The sequence below is a fragment of the Phaseolus vulgaris genome, chromosome 4 (assembly GCF_000499845.2).
Source record: "Phaseolus vulgaris cultivar G19833 chromosome 4, P. vulgaris v2.0, whole genome shotgun sequence".
In the NCBI taxonomy this organism is placed as follows: domain Eukaryota; kingdom Viridiplantae; phylum Streptophyta; class Magnoliopsida; order Fabales; family Fabaceae; genus Phaseolus; species Phaseolus vulgaris.
In genome coordinates this window covers 3,455,163-3,478,394 of record NC_023756.2, presented here as the reverse complement: position 1 = coordinate 3,478,394, position 23,232 = coordinate 3,455,163, and the positions used below count along the sequence as shown (strand labels likewise).

The following is a 23,232-nucleotide window of genomic DNA, read 5'->3' as shown; positions in this document are numbered from 1 at the left end:
TTAAGCTGTACTTGTGTTTCCAACAAGGTTATGAACATTTTAACATGGTAATAATTTTTTAGTCTTTAAAATAATATCTAGTTAATATAGTAACTACTTATTTTTAATCTTTAAAATTAATTTCTATTTAATTTTTTTTTTATATTTGGAATAGTTAAATAGATAATATTTTTATATTTTAAACATATATTATGTAAATTTTAATATATTGAAATCTAATATAAAATAATATAAAATTTATAAACATATTTTTTTATAAAAGGAAATTTTTAACCAATGATTGAATTTAAAATAAAACTATCTAATGACAAATTATTAAAGAATACGTGATACAAGTAGTAAAGTTACACGAAAATTAGCTAAATATTCTTTATAGCTTTGTGGAGAAGTATCTGTGTTCTCTTCCTCCTTTTATCACATAAATTTCAATTTCCATCTTCATCAAAAAGATGTTCATTCTTGAACAGTTTTCAATATACTTACTTGGAGGGCTTCAACACTTCCACTTTCTGCAAATGTTTGCATGTGTTTAGTGCACTAACACAATCAATATTCTCATCATTTTTACATTAAAAAGCTATTATAAGAACATGATTTCTCACATGACTTTGTTTTTTAGTTTTTTTATAACTAACATTGCGTCTTGTCAACATTTGCAAGAATCATTTCTCTTATTCTTTTCTTCTCACTTTAGTTCTTTCTTTTTATTACAGTTCACTCTTTATAGTTTGATTCTTACGTGAATATACCCTAATAATAAAACATGTTTCACGGCTAACAAATTACTTAGATAAGTTTTTAAATTATATTATTAAGTATTAGTATTGATTCATTGGAATATAATCTTTTTTTTGAAAGTGACTAATGTAACTTTTTACTATAAGTTTGGAACAATACATATTACTATGATATATTATAATGGGTTATTTTATTGTTTAAAGTTTTTTATTTTAAAACCATAAATTAACTATAACGTGAATATAACAGTTTTATAAAAAAAAAATTATCAAAATGTGGTATATTGTTGATATTTACCTATAATATTCCAAAATAAGTATATATTTATTGTTATATACAGCAACAAAAACATTCATTACAATATATAGAGGGTTAAAATTTTTTTTTTCTTCTTTATCAGCCTCTCTTTTATCAATATATTACTAGTGACAAAATATTTGTACTGATTAATTTTCTTGACATTAAATATCATTTTATTAATACATGCACAAATTTGTTTAATAAACATTTTATTAATAGATGTACAAATTTGTTGAATAAAAAACTCATTAGCTTAAACAAATAAAAGAAAGAGAAAATATTTTAACCTCCCTCCTCATCATTCCTACCAAACACACTAATTCTCTCTTCATTTTATCTTATTATGAGATGTGAGATTTAATTTTTTGATGCAAAAATAATTAGCCTATTATAAAATTAGAAGTACAAAATATTTTAAAAATATATATAAAATTTTTGTACTTTCTTAAGTTAGCCTATTAGTTAAGATAATTGATCAAAGTAATTATAGCTTAATTATAAATAAGTGGTTTTGAATCTCCACCAAAATACTTGATTCTTTAGTTTTTTAATTTTTTTTAACTTCTCTTGTAAAAACCTCTCCATACAAAACTATAAACAATTTTTAAGACAATTTTCTCTCTTAAAATAACTTTTTACACCCCTACTAGTAGTATATTTACCCTTTTTCCTATAAGTTAAAACTACTTTTCACAAAAAGAAATCATTCATAGCAAAAAAAAATAACATCACTGTAAGTACATATTCCTTGATGCAATTTAGTGACAAATACAATAATTAAACAAACAAAATGGCATTTTCCCAAGAGAGAGGTGGTTGATGCCCCACCAAATCATTCATACATGATTTCCAAAAGAGTTGCATCATCCAAAGCCCATTCCATTTCATAGCCCACCTTAAACAAAACTTGTCCTTTCCTTCAACTATGATGGCTAGAGTGCATGTAACTTAAACTAGTATCTATCTCCCTCCTTACAAGTAATAATAAATAAATAATAAATAAAATAAGTAAATAAATAAATAAATGAAGATTGCTGATTTCATATGATGATAATAAAGCAGTGAATGATGATTCTTCTTTCATTGTCCTCTCTCTATCCTTCTTCTTCAACATCTTCTCTTACTCTTTCTGCAATAACAACAACAACATCACCAATCCCTTGAAGCCTGCAAAAACCCCATCAGCCCAAACTTTAATTTTTTTCTTCTTCTTCAATACTCTCTTCTAGATAATCACATATTCAATTTCATTACCCTGCATAAGAAATTAAGAAAATTAAAAAAATGATCTTTTTGTGAATTTTGACCCGGTTGGTCACAGACAAGTTTCGATCTTCTCCGGGCCAAAGTTGCAATCTTTTGGACTTTTGGCGAGGTGGGTCGATCCGATTTCGTTCAAATAATTGCGGGTTTGATCTGAAAAAGGAAAAGAGGAAATAATTAGGCAATTTCCGATTCAAGATTTTGTGTCCTTTTTTGAAATGGTATATTTCCATAGTTCAATCTCTATCTGCAAGTCCGTTGATCAATCATCTCCCATGGCGAATTCAATTTGTTCTGCGGATTTTGGCTCGAAATCGAGGCAAATCAATCATGTTCAGAAGAATCGGAGAATCCCTAGTTCTTCATCCTCAGCGTCATCGAATTCCCTTCAGATTCCACTTTGTGATCGATCTCGATCGGCCATGGTGGATGTTGTGATGTTCATTGCTGTTGTCTGTGCCTGTGGCTTTTTGTTCTTCCCTTACATGGAATTTTTGGTTACAAAGTGCTATGATGGGATTAAGGTTGTTGTGTTTTTGGTTAAGGAAGAGGTTTCGGTGGCACCATGGATCTATGCTTCCATAGGGTTGAGTGTTGTCTGTGCTGCATTGGCCACGTGGGGTGTGGTGGCTTGCACCACTAGGAGGTGTGGGAATCCCAATTGCAAGGGTCTGAAGAAGGCTGCCGAGTTTGACATTCAGTTGGAGACTGAAGATTGTGTGAAGAATTCGGCTTCTACCTCGACAAATTCCGGGAAAGATAGTGGTGGAGTGAAGAAGGGTCTCTTTGAATTGCCCCGTGATCACCATAGGGAGCTGGAGGCTGAGCTCAAGAAGATGGCACCGCCTAATGGAAGGGCTGTTCTTGTGCTCCGAGCAAGGTGTGGATGTTCTGTTGGAAGGTTAGAGGTGCCTGGACCTAGGAAGCATCGAAAGATCAAGAAGTAGCAGCAGCTGCAACAATCCTGTTTGATTTATTAGAAGGAAAGAAGGAAAGGGATAATTGGATAAAATAGAGAATGTGTACTTGTTGTCCTTGTGTTCATTGATCTAGTAAGAATTTAGGATGTCTTTAAATAAGCCCCTTGGCAATAAGTTGTAAGGAACTATGGGTCATACACACTTAGTTGGTTATACCTGGAAATATAAAAAACATTTTTATTTTAATTTACTTCTTGAGTTTTCAAGATTTATATATAGTTCTGAGAAGATTTTGCATCATGGTTTTGAATTTTACTCTCTTGGGGTTATTGTTATTTTGTGTGTTATTGTGATGATAAATGTAGGATAAGTTCTCAATCTTGCTATGTGCTGCAGGTTATGAATAGATTAAGTTTGATGTTCTGAACATAAATCTGAGTTTTGCCTGAGTTTGTTTCAATCTTGAAAAATTCATTTAAAGGTTAATGTTTTGTTTTTTGTTTTTCGATTGTACTGCTAAACAGGGAGGGAAGGTTTCCCCTATTTCCATTGTCCTGTGTTGTGATTGTAGGCAGACTCTTATAGCAGAAGATGTCTGGAAATGTTAACTGTGGAATAGACCTTCAACCTCAAGCACATGGCATCATCTTTTTATTCAGGTAGAAGAAAGCGTTGATTCTGGTTCTGTTTGAATTCTTTCATTTGCTAATAGAGAAAACAGTTGGGTGATAAATTTTAGAATTATTTTTTACTATGTGGATGTCTCCTTTTGTATATCATATTGTGTACGATTATCAGACTTTTACTAAGTCAGTTGCATCTTGTTCTAATTATTCATCTTGTTATGTGTTTGTATAAACAGAACAAAACTATTTTGAATCCTGAAATATAATATATATTTTTCCATTTCTTCCTTTGTTTCTCCCTAAGAAATCCACTTGGCTTATATTTCTATCTGTTACCCCAGCATTTTGTGTCACTGCTGGAACCCAAAATTTTCTATATATTTTATAGTTAGTTTGATTCTAATTTACTTTTGTAAGACCACAGATACACTAATTGTTTGTAAATAAAGTTTGTGATTGCATCTGACCATTCATTTCCTGCATGCAAATGTGCTAGTAGTTAGTATCTAACGATTCACGATACCTATCGTATGAAACGATACGGTTTCGCCCTCCCACGATACGAATCGTGTGAAGAATTTTTTTATTCTTGAATCTTAGCTGTATCGTGCGATTCGCACAAAGAATCGCTAAATCCCGAAACGAAACGATTCCGTATTGTGCGAATCAGTGTGGATTTTAAAAATTGAGTAAATAAAAAAAGAGAGACATAATTTGTTTAATAACATGTATGCACCATAGAGGTTGTTTTGGTGAAATTGTGTGGTATATATATAATTTATTGTATCTTGCATGTATACATATCTTATATATTTAAGTATATATTAAATTTTCTAATGATTATGAATCTTACAATTCACTATACGAAACGATTTACGATTCATAATATCAGCTCTCCGATACATTACTTGTATCTCGATTCTATTACCAAACTGAGTATGACTTTGATTTATTTTTATTTGCAATAACTTTAAATCAAGGTTATTGCACAGGGGATTCTTTTCTACTGTTGATGAGTATCTGGGGGAAAAACATGCAATTCTCATATGAATAGTGACGGGATTTGAACAGCGATATTGGTAAGATGTTCATCTGTAGTGCATTGAGCCAACTTTTGATTTCTATTTCTACATTTTTCTTAGGTGTATATGAACTTATATTCAGTTATAATGCTGAATATACCAAATTTTAAAATCAATTTGAATACTCTCAGTCTATCTCACTAGTAGAAATTAACAATTTCTAGTAGCCATCTTGTCTCATTTGCAGTTTTCTAGTCTGTGTCCTGCTTGAATGGTCGTATCTTCTGTGATTTAAGATGTTCTCTTAGTTCTCCAATTGTATATTTTCTCTGTTGTATTGCAAATAACTAAAACATTTTAGGTGGATGAGGAGAAAATCCCACAAACTCTAACAACATATCTTTTTAAGTGGAGAGTTCTAAGGCTTTCTTTCAATTAGATATCTCATTGGTGAAATTCATTAATCTCCATCAGCATAAACTTGAGAAATGCTGCCAATGCACTCTTTAAAGTACTATTTTCAACTCACTCTTCAATCTCTTCTGTTGAGTGAAGCTCATTTGAATTCCACTGCATGACGCAGTTCTTACTGATCTCAGTTCATACTTAGAAGGCCTCATGTAAATTTTTCCTAACAATAAAGAATGTCTTAGAGTGAATTACTAACTTTTATTTGAACACTTGGCACTTGGACCATCAACAATTTAACTAGCTAGACCTTCTTTTGCAGCAAATTTTACTTTAGGTCTCTCACAATTCACATCCAAGTTCAGCAGATTACTTCTTCAAAAATTTATGCCACCAATGACCAATCCATTTGTTACTGCAATGCATTGTATCATATTTTGTTTGTCCTGGGTGCTTAAGACCCACCAAAGCTGGTTAGGATTTCTTCTTCTTTTAACTGCTAAGTTTTTAGTAATCATGTAATTCAGTATCTTTCCCCCACACAAACATTTGATTGGTAGAATTAATTAAAAGTTAAGAAACTGATTTGGCCATTTAAATTATGAGAAAATCAAGATAGAACAATGCATTTTAGCTTAATATTGTGGTATTGTTTCCAACATAAAAATATGTTGGACAAATATTCTGCAGCATTGAACTGTTTGCTGTAAATGCTGAATTGAAGTTATAAAGAATGGCCAAACCCGATATGAAAATTGATTAAACCTAATGAACCATTTTGTGGGCTTCTTTCTTGCCCTAGTGTTAATCCATGGTTTAGGAAACTAAAAGGATCCCCTAACACTATTGTGACCTCTCATTTTTCCTCAGAAAGAAACTACCCAAGGTTGTAATTTAGAGTCAAGGAATGAATGTTTTATTGATGGGTGATTCAGAAAACCAAACTCTATCAAGAAACTCCAAAGGATCCTTTTTTTTAAAAAAATTCTGTTCTAGAAAATTTAATTGAATGCTTAAACTTTTGTCTCGTAATATGCATCTTCTACTACTGTCATTCCATGTATTATGGGGGAATTATCATTTATATCACAAACTAAGGATGACCACCTTTTGAGCTCAAAAAAGGAGGGCATAATATGCTAGCTAAACGACTAACATAAACTAATATGGCTGGAAAATGTTTCTTACTCAACATAGTTAGGTACCCTTTATTACAGCCAAACAATTTTTAAGGGCTAAGGGAAACGAGCTTATAGAAATATGCCTTTCTCTCTTTTGATCGCAAAAGTAAATGTTGATTGCTTTTGTTTTAGATTTTAGTCTCTTTCATTGGCACCTATCAAATGCATGTACAGCAATAATGAGATGATATTTGATCATTCATTTTATGGGGGCAACATAATGCCCTTCTCAATTTTTCAAAATATGTGGATATATCTATGTTAAGGAAAATTTCAATACCTATGATTTTGATTAAGATTAAGTGTTTAAAACAATTAAGTGTAAAACATGATCATGGGTCTATAAGACGATAGTTTTAGTTCAACAACAAATCATGGTCATACTTCGTCTATAAGACGATAGTTTCACGTCTGATAAAGTATGGATATGCTTAGACATTACGTACATAGATTTAAGCTAATCTATCTTGAACTACACAAACATCTATATCTTTATTTTATATTACAGGGAATGTCCGTTGTTCTCTTTTGCCAAGAAGATTCATTCAATTACAAGGCACATTGTTCAAGAAGAAATAAGTACGTCCAGGTATTAGATATGTTACATAAAAAAGAAAAGAGCAATGAATGTTGTATAGAATGCATTTAAAGCATCATTCACAATCAAGCTCATCAAATGCAACAAAGACATTCAAGTGACTTAAAGTTACTCAACGGCCAAAAACAGATTTGCAACAACTATATTCTTCAGCACCTTTTTAAAGTCATTCATCAAGAAGAACAAGGCAAGAGACTACATTGCATAGTACTTAAATGCTGCTCAAATTTTTGTGCCTTTAGAAGCTTCATAGAGAACATTGTTCGTGTTCATTTAGCAAACTAGAAGTTGGTGCATGAACCTGGTATACGTAGAAAGACGATATTCCTCTTTGGTGAGCAACCCTATAATCAGATAATTTATCTATCTTAGCTAGGAGTGACTACTTTCCAAAAAATACTCGTTTTAGTGAGGAGTAGATGTGGTCCAAAGAATACTCAAGGGGTTAGCTAGGAGTGGCTACGAGTCCAAAAAATACTCAAAGAGTTAGTTAAGAGTGGTTACGTTTCCAAAAATACTCAAAGGGGTTAACCAGGAGTGAATATGAGTCCAAAGAATAGTCGTTTGTACTTTGGAACATTAGTCTGCTTAGTGAAATTCAATTTGTTGATCTAGAATTGAACATAGTATGTTTCGTCAAACGAGTAAAATTATGTTGTGTATTTCTTCATCTCTTCAACTCTTCTTCAACTCTTTTACATTGCATGTTATTAATTATCCGCACTACTTTAAGGAGAATCTTTATAAAAATAAGATTTGAAAAACATTTTTAAACAACTAAATTTGTTCAACTTAACTTGTGTATGGTATATTTTCTTCACAAACAATTCTTATTAAAATGTCGTTGACATTTGTAAAACTATTGGAGTATTAAACTATAGGAAAAGTTCAAAAAGTTATTAAAACAGACTTCAACCTTTTGTTTTTTCCTGTTTTTTACAATCTATTATAGAATCTAATGTTAATACATGGCACCAAAAATTTCTGCAGGTGCTCGCAGCTTTGTACCAAGAAACGTGACCATTTCAATAAGTTTGCCAACACCATATATCAAGAGACAGCTATAGATCAAAGCCGTTGTGTGCTTAAATGCACATAAGAAATATGAGAAAGTATGAATAAGATGTGGAGCATAGATATCAAAATAATATTTGTATAGCAAATAGTCATACAAACTAGCACTAGCATTACTATGGTCTCGGTGAAATCAAAGCAAAATTTCTATAAATAATATTTTGGTTAAATTATAACCTAGGAATAGATAGATACAACTGAGAGAACAAGTAACGAATCTTAAAGTGGGGACAAAACAACACCAAGATATATTCATACAAATAGTTTAAGATAAGCCACTAAAATATTCTGACCAAGAGAAAAATGTATTGATAATTTAACTAAACTTGCATCACTATTGTGAATTCCTTCTTTAGCATTTTGATTTTCCTTTCTGAGAAAGGTTAGAGTCATAGAAATGAGTGTTAAAATGAATGTCTTGTTATATATATGAGAAAAAAACAAGGTGCAAAATCATCACATGTTGGGAATGGTTGATGTAGTAATTAAGAAAAATGTGATAGAAAAAACATAGTGTGATTAGGGCATGCATAAAGAAGAGAAAAGGGAGATTAAGAACAACATTGAAGGATTTGGTAATGATAATTCAGTAGGTGATAGGGATAATGGTATTGGTAGAGTAACTGTTAATTAGCTTTAATTGTGATTTTAGTCATTTTAGATTGGATAATGTAGTTATTTTTGCCTCTTAATTTTTTTAAGTTAATTTGGTCATAATTTCAACTTTCTTCCATTTAAAATGCTCAAAAGTATCTGAAGGATTTTCATGAGTTTGACAAGGGAAATTATTGTTTTTTTTATATACATTTTTAAAATTTTATATTTTGGTTAATAAATTTTAAGTAATAAGTTTAAAACTTAAACTATTCAATTTATAAATATTTTACACTCTCATATTAATGTATAGATTTGTCATCTGAGTGTGGATTCAATATATAGATTGAGACGGTGCCAAAAATAAATAAAAAACAAAACAAAAATAATACATTTAATTATAATTTTACAAAAGTGAGGGGTGCAACTCTCCACCTTTAAATGATTCTAAGTCCACCACCCACATGTAAGACTTAAGAACATAAAAAGGAAGAACAAAATAAAACTAAATTGGTAATTTGTTTATATTGGTCCTAATATGTTCAAGTTTCTAAATTTTTGTCTTTCCATCAAGTTATTTAGAATATTGAAAACTTACCACAACCACTATGCCAAACACAGGTATTTTTGTGCTTGTGCAGTTGCATTCTTTAAAATTAAAAAAAAAAAAAGAGTATGAATTATTATTAAATATTATAACTAAAAAAAATAGGGAAAGAATATTTTTTAAAATATATTTTAATTTTCCTTCTTTATGTATTCGATGTTTGAACTATTGAAAGATAAAAACAGAATGAAAATATTACAGAAAAATTAAGAATTATAGCGGAAGGAATAATTATATTTAAGGATAATTTTGAAAAAGAAATTATACATTATTATAAATTATTGATATTTAACTCTTTCTTCTTTAGCTCATCAATAGTCATGATGGTTAAGCTTACAACTAACAATATCAATTTTATTTGAGTTTAACTAAATATTGCATGTTTTAACTAACGTGAAATTAATTTAGCCTATTCTGTAATTTAGAATTCAAACTTTGAATATATAAATAAATGTGTATCTAAAAAAACAAGATTTGCTTCATAATATCTTATAGTTTTTTTGTTTATTTTTTACACCCTCTTGCATATTTTGGATTAGATAATGTGAAATGAAGGTTTGGCAGAAAAATATAGACTAAGATTGTTGAAATGCATGAAGAAAATGTCTAGTTTTCTTTTTTACTAAAGATATATGCCTAGTGGAAATGGTATTTTTTTTTTTCTGAAAAAAATGTTTCTTGTCATTTCAAATTATTGAAGTAAATTTTCTTGTGTAGGTCCTCTCCAATTTCCAATTATTTTTTTGGTTCTAAATTCAAATGGCAACATTTTATGTTCCAATGTAACTAAGCTGCTATGAGAGTGGACCAATTATGCAAACTTTTTCCAAAGCTCATCTTTTTACAATCAAATGCACATACCACCATTTGTCTTCAATAACAATTTCAATGCCCTCTTAAATAAGATGTGGTTTAAGATAATTGGTTAATGAAGGCATTTGTTTTGGTAATGCAAAGAGGTTGATACTAAGAAAAAGCACTTGCCTGAAGGGAAAGGTAATGTGCAGTGATTGACATGACATGTGTGGCAAGTGTGGAAGCATTGAAGATACTAAATGTGTTTTCTCACCAAATAAAAGAGAAGACTATTGGAATGTGGGATTTTCATTGTGGCTGGCAAGTTGTGTGCTTGTTGTTGTCACATTTGCATTAAGTGGACTCTGTCACTTTTTCTTCCTTTTTGTCATTTGTCACCACTGACTGTGTAAGACTGGCTTCTATAGAACATGAAAAACAAGTTCATGGTTTTGTTTATAACATGTTATGTTAGAATTGTGTACCACTTTTGTCATAGAGATTACATAGATTATCTAGTTAATGCTTATTAAGGTAAAAAAAGAAAAACCATGTTAGATAAATATTAGACTTGAACAAATCAAGTCAAATAAGAGGGACAAAAATTTCTAAAAGATGTTATATTTTACAAATGTTATATGTTGGATGCAATGACTGTTGCATATGGCAACTGTGTGTAGTCAAGGAAATAGGCAGGAGAAATGTTTGAACAGATGCTGTCAGAAGGAATGCTGATTCCCAGCTGTCACTTTTTATGCTATCAGTTGAAAACATGTGCATGAATATTTGATATTTGAATTTGAACAAATAGTTTTCTAGAATTTCTATGTTTCAAATTTTAAGATTTTGTTCGGATAAAATAAAAATATGATCTTCTTATCACTAAGATTTAAGAAGTTATTATAAAATATTTGGAGTTTTCTGCTATACTTTTCCTATGCAGAGTTTATGAATAAAATATTCATATAGCTAATTTATTTTATACATCTCTTCATCTTAAAAATACATGTTCTATGCAAAAACCACCCTATCCTATTATCTTATTGCAGCTATATCTATTCAGGATGATCAGAAAATAGTTGGAAGAGATCATATGAAATCAAAATGAATTGTGAATGTTTTATTGAACTACTAGGTTGAAAGGGCCAACTAGATGAAGCTGTTGCACTGTTAAAAAGTGTTCCTTTCAAACCAAAAGCATACATATGGCAGCATTGTTGACCACATATTAAATGCATGAGAATATAGTAGTTACCAAATTTGCATATAGAATTTATGTGAAATATTTTTATATTTTGTTGTTCAGACAACTAGGTAATAGTTTAAGAATGTCATAATAACTCTAGACACCCCAAACAGGACAAATAGATCATAATGGACAAGATGGTGGTTGAAAGGAAGATAAAATATATTTATCAGATGTTTTTTTCTTTTTATACAACCTTCAACAAATATATTTATAATATACAGAAACTGATCTAAAAACTGATATTTCAGATTAGTTTTTGGCATTAGCCTTTTTGTCATTTGTGTTCTTCCTTCCATCATTCAGTGTGTGTCCCTTGAGATTCTATCTTCAACTGTGATCTATAATTACATACTTTTGGATGTGTTCCTAAACTAGAAGAAATGAAGAGTGCTTGATTAAGTTTGTTTGAGATCAAATCATTGTATATTCATACCTTTATTAAGACAACAAAGTTTTAGCTGAAACAGAAAAGGAAAAGACATGCTAAGGACACTATTTTCATTCTAAAGTTTAGCATCTACTATCTAGTTTCATTATTTTGCTACTGCTACGGAATATAGCTGTAAAGACACCATTGCAATAGTGAAAGGTATAGAATAGAATAGATTTGTTTTTGCTTTCTTTCTTTATTCAAAAAGAACAATAAAGTTGTTTGATTAACTTTCCAGCTACATGTGCCACATATATAACAAGTGATTATTACATAAACCTTAGATTAGGGGCAAAATCTTCCTCCAGGACCTGCATCAAGAAAGTTGTAACAACTTGGCCAAAATGACCTGGTCCTTTCCCTTGCACAGACCATGATATAACTCAGCAGCCTGAATGCAGTCATATTGATGAGTGTGGTTGGTAGAGTAGAAGCCAAGATTTTACCATTGGTACTTGGCAGCAACAAGAACCTCCTCGTACTGCTGAGCAGCATTGTCCCAACTGAGATCCTGCATCATCCCACGCCGTTGGATCCCTTCCCAACTCTGCTTAAACTGCTTAAAGGTCATCAAGCAGTTCCCTAATGCGTTTACTAGCTTATTAGGTTCTGCACTGTCAAATGTCCATCCAAGGCCAGACTCTTCAAATGGATTAAAAGGTGTCACGGTATCCCTCAGTCCACCCACAGCATGCACAACTGGGATTGTTCCATAGTTCATGGCATAGAGTTGATTCAATCCACATGGCTCAAATCTTGATGGCATGAGCAATATGTCTGCACCTGCTGTTATCCTGTGAGCCATCTTCACAGAAAAACCAATCAATCCTTTGATTTTGTCATTGTGTTGGGACACAATTTGCTTAAGCATATCTTCTAAGTCAGGCCTTCCGGTTCCCAGCAAGGCAAGTTGCATATCCTGGCCCACCATCCATGGAATTGCTTCGGCAATGATATCGATGCCTTTCTGATGATCCAGCCTTCCAATGAATCCGATCAACGGAACATCCTCACGAACCGGAAAACCGAGTTCCTTTTGCAGGGCAGCTTTGCATTGACGCTTGCCACTTTGCAGGGTCTCAACCGAGTAGTTAGTGTATCCATCTGATTTCAAGTGAACATCAAACTTGGGGTTCCAATCTTTGGTATCAATTCCATTGACAATTCCCCTCAGTTTCCAGTCATTCTCATTTATGATCCCATGCAAACCCCAACCACCTTCAGAAGTTTTGATCTCCCATGCATATCCATGACTGACAGTGACAATCCGGTCTGCTGCCTTTAAACCGGCTGCTAAGATATTCAAGTGCTCACCTCCAACAGGATCATATAATTGGAAAAGGTCTATGTAATGCTGCGGTAAATCCATGTAACGGAATTCATCAAGTGGCCCCCGACCCTGTATGGAAAATAAAATCCAACCAATATGAAAATGAAATTAGCATCAGTGATTGGCTAGTTTTTCTTGTTTAAAGATAAAATAATTGCATTTAGATACAAAAATCCACATTCCAAAAGCGAAGCAAACATAAATGCATCAGATGAGGAAACATTTTCTTGCATTGACCTTAATCATCAAGACAGTATACATGCAAACTCACATTCACATAATATTTAGAAGGTTGGAGTGCAAACATATGACAATATGTTAGGAGTTGAGCACAAAAACACAGCCCAACCCAAAAGACTAATCCATTAATTGGAGAACCTAAGGAATATCATTTCATTATATTCAATGAGGACCTCCTAACAATGGATAAACCATCCAGAAGAGTGACAGACACATATAAAGGTACTGAACCAAAGCCGTTTTTTCATGCAAACTTGAGAGAAAGGTTCACCAAAAATAAAAGTCTCCACAGAGAATGGGTCTACTAGACAACACAATTTTGAAAAAGAAAAAGCTCTAAATATTATATTAAACTATAAAACTAAAACAATGTGTTTTTGAGACAGCACGAGTGTTTTATTCTTATTGATAAGAGAATCAGTACAATAAATAGAGGAGATTTAATATTCTTTAATAATAAAGATATGATATGGGAATAAATAGAAATGTTCCTAATATATAAGTATACAATTTAGATATTCTTGGTAGTAAGGGATTTGCACCTTATTTCTATAACTTCTATAATTATAACAAGAGGAATAATTCTTGTCATTTAATTCAATTGGAGTGTAAAGGTTAAATTTAGGAAAATAATCTTCACAATCCATTTATGGTTGTTCTTAGAAATTGGAGTTTAACTCTAATTCAACTTCACAAAATCGGTTTGTAAGGTGAAGTTTACACTCACATAATTTAGTCATATTTCTAGTCGATGTGAAATCTTGAACACTCTCTCACGTCAAGGACTAGACATAACAAGATATCACAAAAAGTAGACTTCAAGTTTAACTCAATCTTACAAAACTAGCTTGTAAGGTAATGTTTGCACTCACATACATACTATAATTTGGTATATCCCAACTCGATATGAGATCTCCAACAATTGTATAGCCAAGATTAAATCCACCCAAACACTCAACAAATATGTAATTAACTAAATAAATAGATAGAGAATGGACCTGGTGTGCTATGTTATGAATCACAAGAATAGATCTTGTGTACTTCATTAAACCATTATCACGGAAATATGCCTTGAGGTACACAGGCAACAATGCAGTATGCCAATCATTTGCAATGAAGGCCAAATTTCCATCTCCATAGCAAATACCACCACATGGAACATGCCATGGAACCTGAAAATCATTTTCGTCATTTATCCATTGAAAGTAGACAACTATAAGGATTTTCATATAGAATATATGTGCAGAAAAACTTTTGACAGTTACAAATTATTTGGATAAACAATGTCCACGATTCTGGTATTTTGAGAATAATTCTATCAAATTGTTACTCACAAGCATCCTACTTTATAGGCCTTATCATGTGGTAAGAACTTCACAGAACTTTCTTGGGGACCCCAGGGTTAAGTAATTCTAAAGGTATATTCACATATTTCCTGTGGCAGTCCTGTCCATTAACCAGTGATGCATGAAAGCATACATAAAAATTATTGAAAGAGATAACGACGAGAGATTCAAAATTAGTATTCTCTCACAAATGAAGAGGGAGATGCCCCAAGTGTCATCATTGGAAGCTTAGTATGGCATGCATCTTTGTTTCATTAAAATACCAGAGTTTATGTTAGTCACATAGCCTGGAACTACAAATGTACCCTAGCCATTTCTTATTTTAACATTTTTTTTTCACCCCATGTGATGCAGATTGATATTTGTCAACTTGCCTGAAACATACTATTTACATAAAAAATCAAGGATACAGATGCATTTGGTTAACTTCATAAAAAATAGCATATGCATTCTGATAAAAAGATTTTTGGGTATATAGCTGTCAACCAAGCATCCCCATAAATAATGTAGTCACTAAATCATTTAGTTCATGTACCTCTGCAGCTGCCTTGCAAAACAGCACCATGCGTTTTAGAATATCCTGTTCCATTAAAAGACATGAACTGAGTAAAAAAGAAACTAATATGAGCAGAGAAAATAGTTACAGGTAACTGGGCCGTCTTGAATATATGATAATGCAAGATGGAGTTACTAGAATACCTTAAATCAGAGCACAGCCTTTTGGTAATTCGTCTCTTAATTTTACTAATGGAGGAAACAAACAAATCACAAAAATAAGACAGGTTTGGTCCCCCCTTTTTCTACTTTTTACCCCTTGAAAAGGAGTAATATTACCGTTTAAAACAATGGAAGCACTTAATGATGGCTACAACTCAACATAAACATATTATTACTGTTCAAATGCAACTCAACAAAATTATATTATTACCATTCGGTTTCCACCATATACGTTATTCTGTAAATTGCGAAAGTTTGGACTGTCAAGAAAAACAAAGTCAACACCATCTATAAAAGCATGGAAATATGTTACTTCCATGTCCTGCAAAGCAAAAACAATGGTTTGTTACAAAACCAAGGTAGCAGCAACAAATTATAACTGATCAAGAATAGAGTTGCTGCTCCAAACCTGACCATCCACTTTGTACTGTTTCCGTACTCCAATCTCTACTGCTTCAGCATAATTACTATATCGAGGTGCTACAACCTACAAAGAAAATGTAAAGAAAGAAAAAAGACTTGAACTATGATGTGCTGATAAAAAGGATATTACTGATAAAAAGGTAGTTGAAATTCATTGAAGTGTCCAATAATAATCTGCTGATACATGAAACAGACAGTCATCTATTTCACTTGAACTATGTAAGAAAATAAAGAATTATTTTATTGATAATAATCACACAAATTACATTCTCATCATCTCTATTTGTAATAGTCAACCTTTTAAAAGAAAATAAAAATATACTCAAATGAATAGAAAGATTCTGAAGATATTTTTTCCTAATTACTATGGAGATATTAAGAATATTTTTTATCCAAATAATATGCTATTTACAACACTCTCAAGTTGGCAAATGAATATCAATCATTCCCAACTTGCCTACAAGATCCTGGAATCTACCCTTAGGAAGTCCTTTAAAGAAAATGTTTGTCATCAGAAATCATTTAGGGACAAAGTTGTGATCACTCGGCCCATATCAATATTATTTTTGATGAAGTCCCTGTCAATTTCAATATGATGGTAGTTGTAGCATGGTTGGCAAAGGTACAATGCAAATCAATATGGTTGACGGTATCATGAGCACATTGACTGATAAGATGTAAGGGCTGAACTCTACAAGAATTTAATTTTTTTAGAAATGTAAACTCTTTTGCTTGTACGTAGAGTTGAAGGTGAATCCCAAGAATTTCTACAAGTGCCCAAAATAATTTATTTATGGCATATGAAGTTATGCCATTGGAGCAAGTGTGAAATGGATGAGCTTAGTAAGAAAGATGTGCTTGGTGGACAATGGATTGGAAAGCTATATTTTTGCAAGCATTATGTTGAAAACAATGAAGAGTACAATCTATAATTGGAGTTCACAGAACACAAGCGACTCTAGATTATATCCATCCATACCTGCATGACTCAGAAGTTAGAATAACTAGATGTGAAAACCATGGTGATTTGGAGGAAAGGATGTACTTGCAACAACCAAAGGGATATATCAAACCTATAAAACAAGATCACGTGTGTTTGTTGAAGAAGTCTTTGAATGGCTTGAAGTAGTCTCCTAGGCAATGGTATAAATGATTCAACTCATTTATGATTGACGTTGGCTATACAACAAGTGAGTAAATATTAAGTATAACTCAATATCTCAAAACTAGCTTGTAAGATGAGTGGCTATAAAGAATTTCTATATTTAGTAAATAATTATAAGATTAATTACTTTAATGGTTTAGTTGATATTAACCATTAACGGAAGGCTTGTGTTGCTTTGCTTGCATTCTAGTATAAATAAGTGCAGAGATATTGTAGCAGTTCATTCAAAAAAAAGTATACAAATTCCTTAGAGAGCACTCTTGTAAGAGATAAAAACTTCATACAGATTTCTTATTTGTAGTTTTACTCTTTTCTTATTAATAGAGATTCTTCTGTTTCTTCTATAGTGTAAATTTTCCATCTCAAAAGACAATTTGACACATTTGTTAAGCAAGGAGTATATCTAAAGAGCAAGTTTTCTTCCCAAATTAAGTAATGCTGTCAGTTCATTAAGGGAATAGCATGTTACCATAACCCTGTGTCCACGCTTAGCCAAAGCCTTAGGTAATGATCCAGCAACATCTCCAAGCCCACCTATTAGTTCAGGTATAAGTTTGTAAATGACAGCAAGACAAAACAGCAGATGCACAGATTGACATCCAGAGATTTAAGAATTGGTAGCTTCATGTAAGTTGCATCACAAGAATGGTAATTCAAGAACAAGGCATGCAATGATTAATATAGAAATTTAAAAGAAAATATTAAACCCCCCAAAAAAGGTCTTTCATTTTTCTGTCTTTTATTTAAGCATCATCAGGCTAGTGAACAGGTTACCAAAAAAAGCCACTTGTCAAATTTCTTTCAATAATGCCTATATGAGTTAAAGTCACAATTCACAAAGGAGTTCAGTTGCCTACATTCCTCAAAGAAAACATTACATGAAATAATGTTGGTTACCTGTTTTTGACCAGGGAGCACATTCTACTGCCGCCAATATAACATTCATAGCATTCTCCCCAGCCAACGGTGGGGGTTTTTCACCTTCACTCTCAACATTGTCAGCTTTATCAGCAACCTCATCAAAACTTGATTCATCGATACCTTCCAGTATTTCAATAATCTGACTGGTGGTTTTGGTGCCACTTGGGATTTCCATTGGCAGGGTATCAGGGGCAATTGTCTCATATCTATTGCTATTCAAAAGTTCATCAAAATACTGTGTAGCTGAAGCCTTTTCAGCAAGAGACAATTTATCATCTTCCTCTTCACCCTTATCAAAACCACGATCAGTGGCTAAACTCGAGACATTCGATATTTCCTTCTCACTAGATTGGACGTAACTGCTTGAAACAGTGCCACCATTTTGGTTCTCAATAGTACTTAATAGGGATTCATTGCTGTGCTCATCTGAAATACTGTTTATTTGACTATCTATTGCATGAAGCAGTTTCCTTCTTTCAGAAATCTACAATAAACAATAAAGCTAAGTAATATCACCACATGTATGCTTATAATAATATGTCCGATTGATAAAGCATATAAGAAAGCAAACAAAGCATGCTCACACACAGAAAATTATAACTTGTACAATCAACTCCACCATCATAACGAAGAAACTTTAGAACTTCAAATCCCAATAACTCACCCATAAGTTCCTTACTAGTAACTATGTTCTTATAAATTATTATAACTAAATTCAGGCCACTGGTTTGGGCATGAATAGTCTTAAAAAGTGCTCTAAACATAGTAAGAATCTCTGAAGCACTAATAATTAATTTCCTTTATGTCTCTGATATGAATCAGATGTTAATACTCTTGGATACTTGATGATAGTATAATACATATGGATCAGTAAAGTATCCAAGCCTTTAAAAAAATTATGAAAATCCAATACACATGAGACATAGAAGCATGTATACTTAGGAATATATATATATATATATATATATATATATAACCAGCTTAATCAATTCAAATAACAGTCTCATTGAATCCTCTCTATTATTTGGCATCCAATTGAATTTACACTAATTAACTTTCAGAAGTGATATCTTGTATTCAATAGACAGTAGTAGTAACATCATCCTGCATTTAAGGGTAAAGTTAATAAGATAAGCATTACAAAAAATAAAAGAACACAACAACAGATAAAGAAAGTTCTAATTTAAGCAGTAGCACATAGTTGTTTACTTTAAAAAAATGAAAGGATCACTCTATTATGCCCTTCAGTTGATTTGAGGAATCGTCTCTACAATTCTAAGCATATTTCTGTCACTTCTACCTAGTTAATATTAATTCCTTGGCACTTCATCCTAAATAGGACAAACTGCATGCAGAACCTCGCAAGCAAACATGGTCAAAAATCTCAAAAATAGATCAAAGAAGCGGAAGATCCACAATGAGTGAATCTGCAAAAAGTTGTCAATGCTACAGCATGATCAATTGTGTAACCAAGGACCTTTAACAAATCATGATTATTAGTCATTGCTTTACTCCACTTAAACTCACATTTCCAAGAGAAAAATAAATTATTAGTCCTAATTTCCCAATCACAACAAATCAACCCAATGAAAGACCAAAAACTATAATTAAAACTCCTATCTTAGATGCATGTAGTCTAAAAAAAGTATGAATTAAAAAAAATCAACAATTACGTGGGTCTCAACATAAACCTTTTTGGGGACAACATAAAGGTGTAATCAAGACCCTTTGCAAAACACACTCATTCCACAACACAATGATACCTTTTGAAGCAGCTCCCTTTGCAAAGCAATAACCTTCTTACTCTTCTCAATTGTGCCCTGAAGTATTTCCTCTGACTCCTCACTCATCCAAGAACCCTTCCCCAAAGCTTTTATCCTCCTATTCTTCTCCACCAAACACAACAAACCCCTGCTACACCCATGGTTCACTCTTCCACGCCCCCACCCTCTTGCCCCCGAATGTCCAAACGATGAACCACTCAAAGGGCCAAACTTAGGAGAAGAAAGCTTGAGATTCCTGTGGTGAAACATCCTCATCATCAAAGTGGAGTCAGCATTGGCCTCCACGAGAAAGGGTGCAGAACCCATCGATGCCATCGCCAGCGGATACAGAGGAACAAGTTTATGTGACGAAAAGGAGATATCAATGAGGAGGGTGTGCAAAAGGGTGGAGCAAAGTGAAGAAAAGAGTGAGAGTGTGATGAAAAGGTGAGAACTTTCTTTCAGAACTGAAAATGGTGAAGGAAAAAAAAGAGCATGCAGTGATGGTTTGTCTGGAGCAGAGCTTAAGAAGATGACAACAAAATGGTGACATGAAAGGGTCCCATTGATAGTGTAGTTTGAGTGACAAGGATAGTGAATTATAAAGGTGAAATTTTACGAACAAGTCCATCATGATCATCGTGGTTTCATCGAGGTGTCGGTTAATGAGCGAAGCGTTGTACACTTGTCATGTTCTTGTGAAATAGGAACTAAACTTGCTCAAATATTTCACTTTGTATCGGGGTACGTTTGACTCTGCTAAACAAGTTCAGTTCAAAATAGTGATTAGTTTTGCACACACTGCATAAATTCTTGTTCATAGAAATTATACAACAAAAGAGAAACTGAAGATGCAATAAACCATTTCAGACAAATATAAATAAGTTGAATACTTTTTCAGATCCTTAAAAATTGTATAGAATTTTCTGTTTTACAAAAGGGTTAAAATTTGAAATCTCTATCTGTCATAAGTCACTTATGAAAATTAACTGATATTGTTATTTGTGTTTGTGAGGTTGAGTTTGAGTAATAGTTTATCTCCAATAAAATTAATAATGGAATTGTACAGTGTAATTTTTTAATACAATTTTTTATCTTTATTTGTTACATTATGTAATGTGTTTTCATTACTTGATTACTTTATGTGATGTAATAGATTTCAATTATTGGAGAGAAAAATATCAATTCATCATTTTTTAAAAGTGTCCACTGTTCTTCTACCTTCTCACACATATCATGACAAAAGCTTATGATATATCTTAGAAGTGTAGAAAGTGACACTAGTGTAAGAAAATAATAAAAATAAAGTTGAATATGAGATTCTTTAAGATAAGAGAGTAGCAAAGGAAAAAAATTATAAATGCTTTTATTGATGTGAAAAATAAATAAATAATATAAACTAATAGTTGTAAGAAATTATTCAAGTGTCCTTATTTTAAAATTAAAATATTTGTTATCATAAGAAATGGTTAAATATTTGTTACTTGAATTAAAAAGTCTAACATATTTAAAATGGGCACTTTCAATTATTTAATATATGTTATTATCTGTAATTTTTTAAAATAATGAGAAATATATTTTAAATCTAAATAAATCCTAAATTAAAGTGAAGAAAAATATTTACTAAATCTTACAAAATTATATTATACAATAAAAAATTAAAATTATTTCACATAATATTAAAATTAAATTATTTTATTTTATTTATTATAGTCACAAATTCGAACAAATCTAGGACACCCTCAAGGTTAGGATAGGTTAACAAGAAAGAATAGAATTTGCTAAAAAAAGAGAAATAAAAGAGGTGCTTTTTGTTTTTTTTTTTAATCATGATGAAAATTGAAAACTTTAAATATAACAAGAATGTTTAGAAAATATTGTTTAGTGATGGATTTATTTTAAATTGTTAATATATTTAAACTGTTGACTAAATTAATTTTAAATGGAATAAAATGCATAATTCGTAAAACATTGTTAAAAAAAAATTGTTTCTCAATTATTCTTTATCCGAATGGTTCTTACCTTGGTACAAGGGAAAGGGCGAGCAATACACGTTTAATGCAACGAACTAAAAAAAATTGATAAAAAAAAGATTTCTTTTCTCATCCCATATAATCCTCGTAAATATAAAAAAAAACTTCAATTTGTCCTTAAAAGTAATTTTAAATCATATCATATTAAAGTTACTTTTGATATAAAAGAATTTTTGAATTCAAACATCTTGAAGTAATTTAAACTTTTAAATTGTATAATTCAAAACAAAAAAATTCAGAATTATACGGTCTAAAAGTTTTTTCACTTATGGATGGTATAGTATGAGAGGCATAAATAAAAAAAATAAAAACTTATATATTACATAATTTAAAAGTTTTTTTTTAATTGTGTAATTTAATGATGTTTTTAGTATTATAAAATCCGACTTGTCGACTATGTAATTTAGAAGAAAAAAAATAGAATTATGTAATTTATTTATTTTTTAAAATCGTATAATTGAAAAACTTTTTTATACAAAACACAATACATAAAAAAGAATGAAAAGAACAAGGAGAGAAGGACAATTAGGAGTGCAACAAGAAGAAGGTGGGTGCAGCAAAGAACAATTATGATGAGTGCAACAAGAAGAAGGTGGTTGCAGCAAAGGAACAATAACGCTTGACTCTTATATCCAAATCACTAATTTAAGAAGCTTTTGAATTTCAAACATCCGAACGCTTTGTGTAATGTTCAGACTCAATTTTGAGACATCTAACTACATAACACAGACTACATGATTTAAAAGATAACTTTTAATTTATATACAAGTTAATTTTAACATTTTTTTAGTTTATTTTCCAATTTATGAAAAAAAAATTATCTTAATCACCTATATGATAATTTAGTTTAGTAATATATTGTTTTTGTCTTACTCTCAGTTTCTCTCCTATCTTTCAATCATAAAACAAAACCATGTATGAAATAAGTTGCTCACCTTAAGATCTCACCTATCTTTAAATTATAATTAATATTAAATACAATTATTTAATTTTAATGTTTACTAAGCAATATAATTTAGATTTGTGTCACAATAATTATAAATATATAACATGTATATATAATATAGTATGTTAAAAAAAATATTGATAGATATTATTACACAAATTAATATTAAAAGATATAAGTCCTTTATATAGTTATTTTTGTTGAAATTATAAACAAATTATGCATGTGTTTTAGAATAAAATATGTTTTGTAAATGAAAATATGTTTTAGAATAAAAACATAGAAATAAAATTTGACATATTCTAAGAAAAAACAAATATAATTAATCCAAAATTGTTAAGGTTTTAAATTGGATGAAGATTAACACCTATAGATCAATCATATGAATCAAATTTCTCTTATTTCTCTTTGTTCAGGTGAGCCAGAAAATTGAGTTCAGTTATATCCTACCATACAACTTAAAAGCTAAGGATTTAGCTACTCAATAAAAAAGAATTAAAAAAATAAAGAATAATTTAGATTAAGTCATGTCCTAAACATAAT

General features: G+C 31.2%; 2 protein-coding genes across 2 annotated transcripts; one reads left to right on the top strand and one right to left on the bottom strand.

The window, feature by feature from the left end:
* The first annotated feature begins 1,979 nt into the window (after positions 1-1,979).
* On the top strand, positions 1,980-3,467 carry LOC137836908 (uncharacterized protein At5g19025-like). Its single transcript, XM_068645688.1, has one exon. The coding sequence runs from the start codon at positions 2,520-2,522 to the stop codon at positions 3,246-3,248; it is 729 nt and encodes a 242-aa protein (XP_068501789.1). The 5' UTR covers positions 1,980-2,519; the 3' UTR covers positions 3,249-3,467.
* An 8,500-nt stretch (positions 3,468-11,967) lies between these two features.
* On the bottom strand, positions 11,968-20,468 carry LOC137836907 (granule-bound starch synthase 2, chloroplastic/amyloplastic-like). Its single transcript, XM_068645686.1, has 8 exons — positions 19,711-20,468; positions 17,924-18,431; positions 17,496-17,560; positions 15,848-15,925; positions 15,650-15,760; positions 15,257-15,301; positions 14,374-14,547; positions 11,968-13,204 (listed from the first exon to the last, which is right to left on the bottom strand). Exons 1-8 carry the CDS (start codon positions 20,044-20,046, stop codon positions 12,248-12,250), a joined length of 2,274 nt encoding a protein of 757 aa, XP_068501787.1. The 5' UTR covers positions 20,047-20,468; the 3' UTR covers positions 11,968-12,247.
* Between the last annotated feature and the right edge of the window lie 2,764 nt (positions 20,469-23,232).

Excerpts from the sequence above, each read along its gene's own strand:
- LOC137836908 (XM_068645688.1), top strand. The coding sequence starts at position 2,520 with ATGGTATATTTCCATAGTTCAATCTCTATCTGCAAGTCCGTTGATCAA.
- LOC137836907 (XM_068645686.1), bottom strand. The coding sequence starts at position 20,046 with ATGGCATCGATGGGTTCTGCACCCTTTCTCGTGGAGGCCAATGCTGAC. Across the intron at positions 18,432-19,710 it reads AAAGGGAGCTGCTTCAAAAG|ATTTCTGAAAGAAGGAAACT; the intron begins GTATCATTGTGT and ends TGTTTATTGTAG. Across the intron at positions 17,561-17,923 it reads TGCTCCCTGGTCAAAAACAG|GTGGGCTTGGAGATGTTGCT; the intron begins GTAACCAACATT and ends CTGAACTAATAG.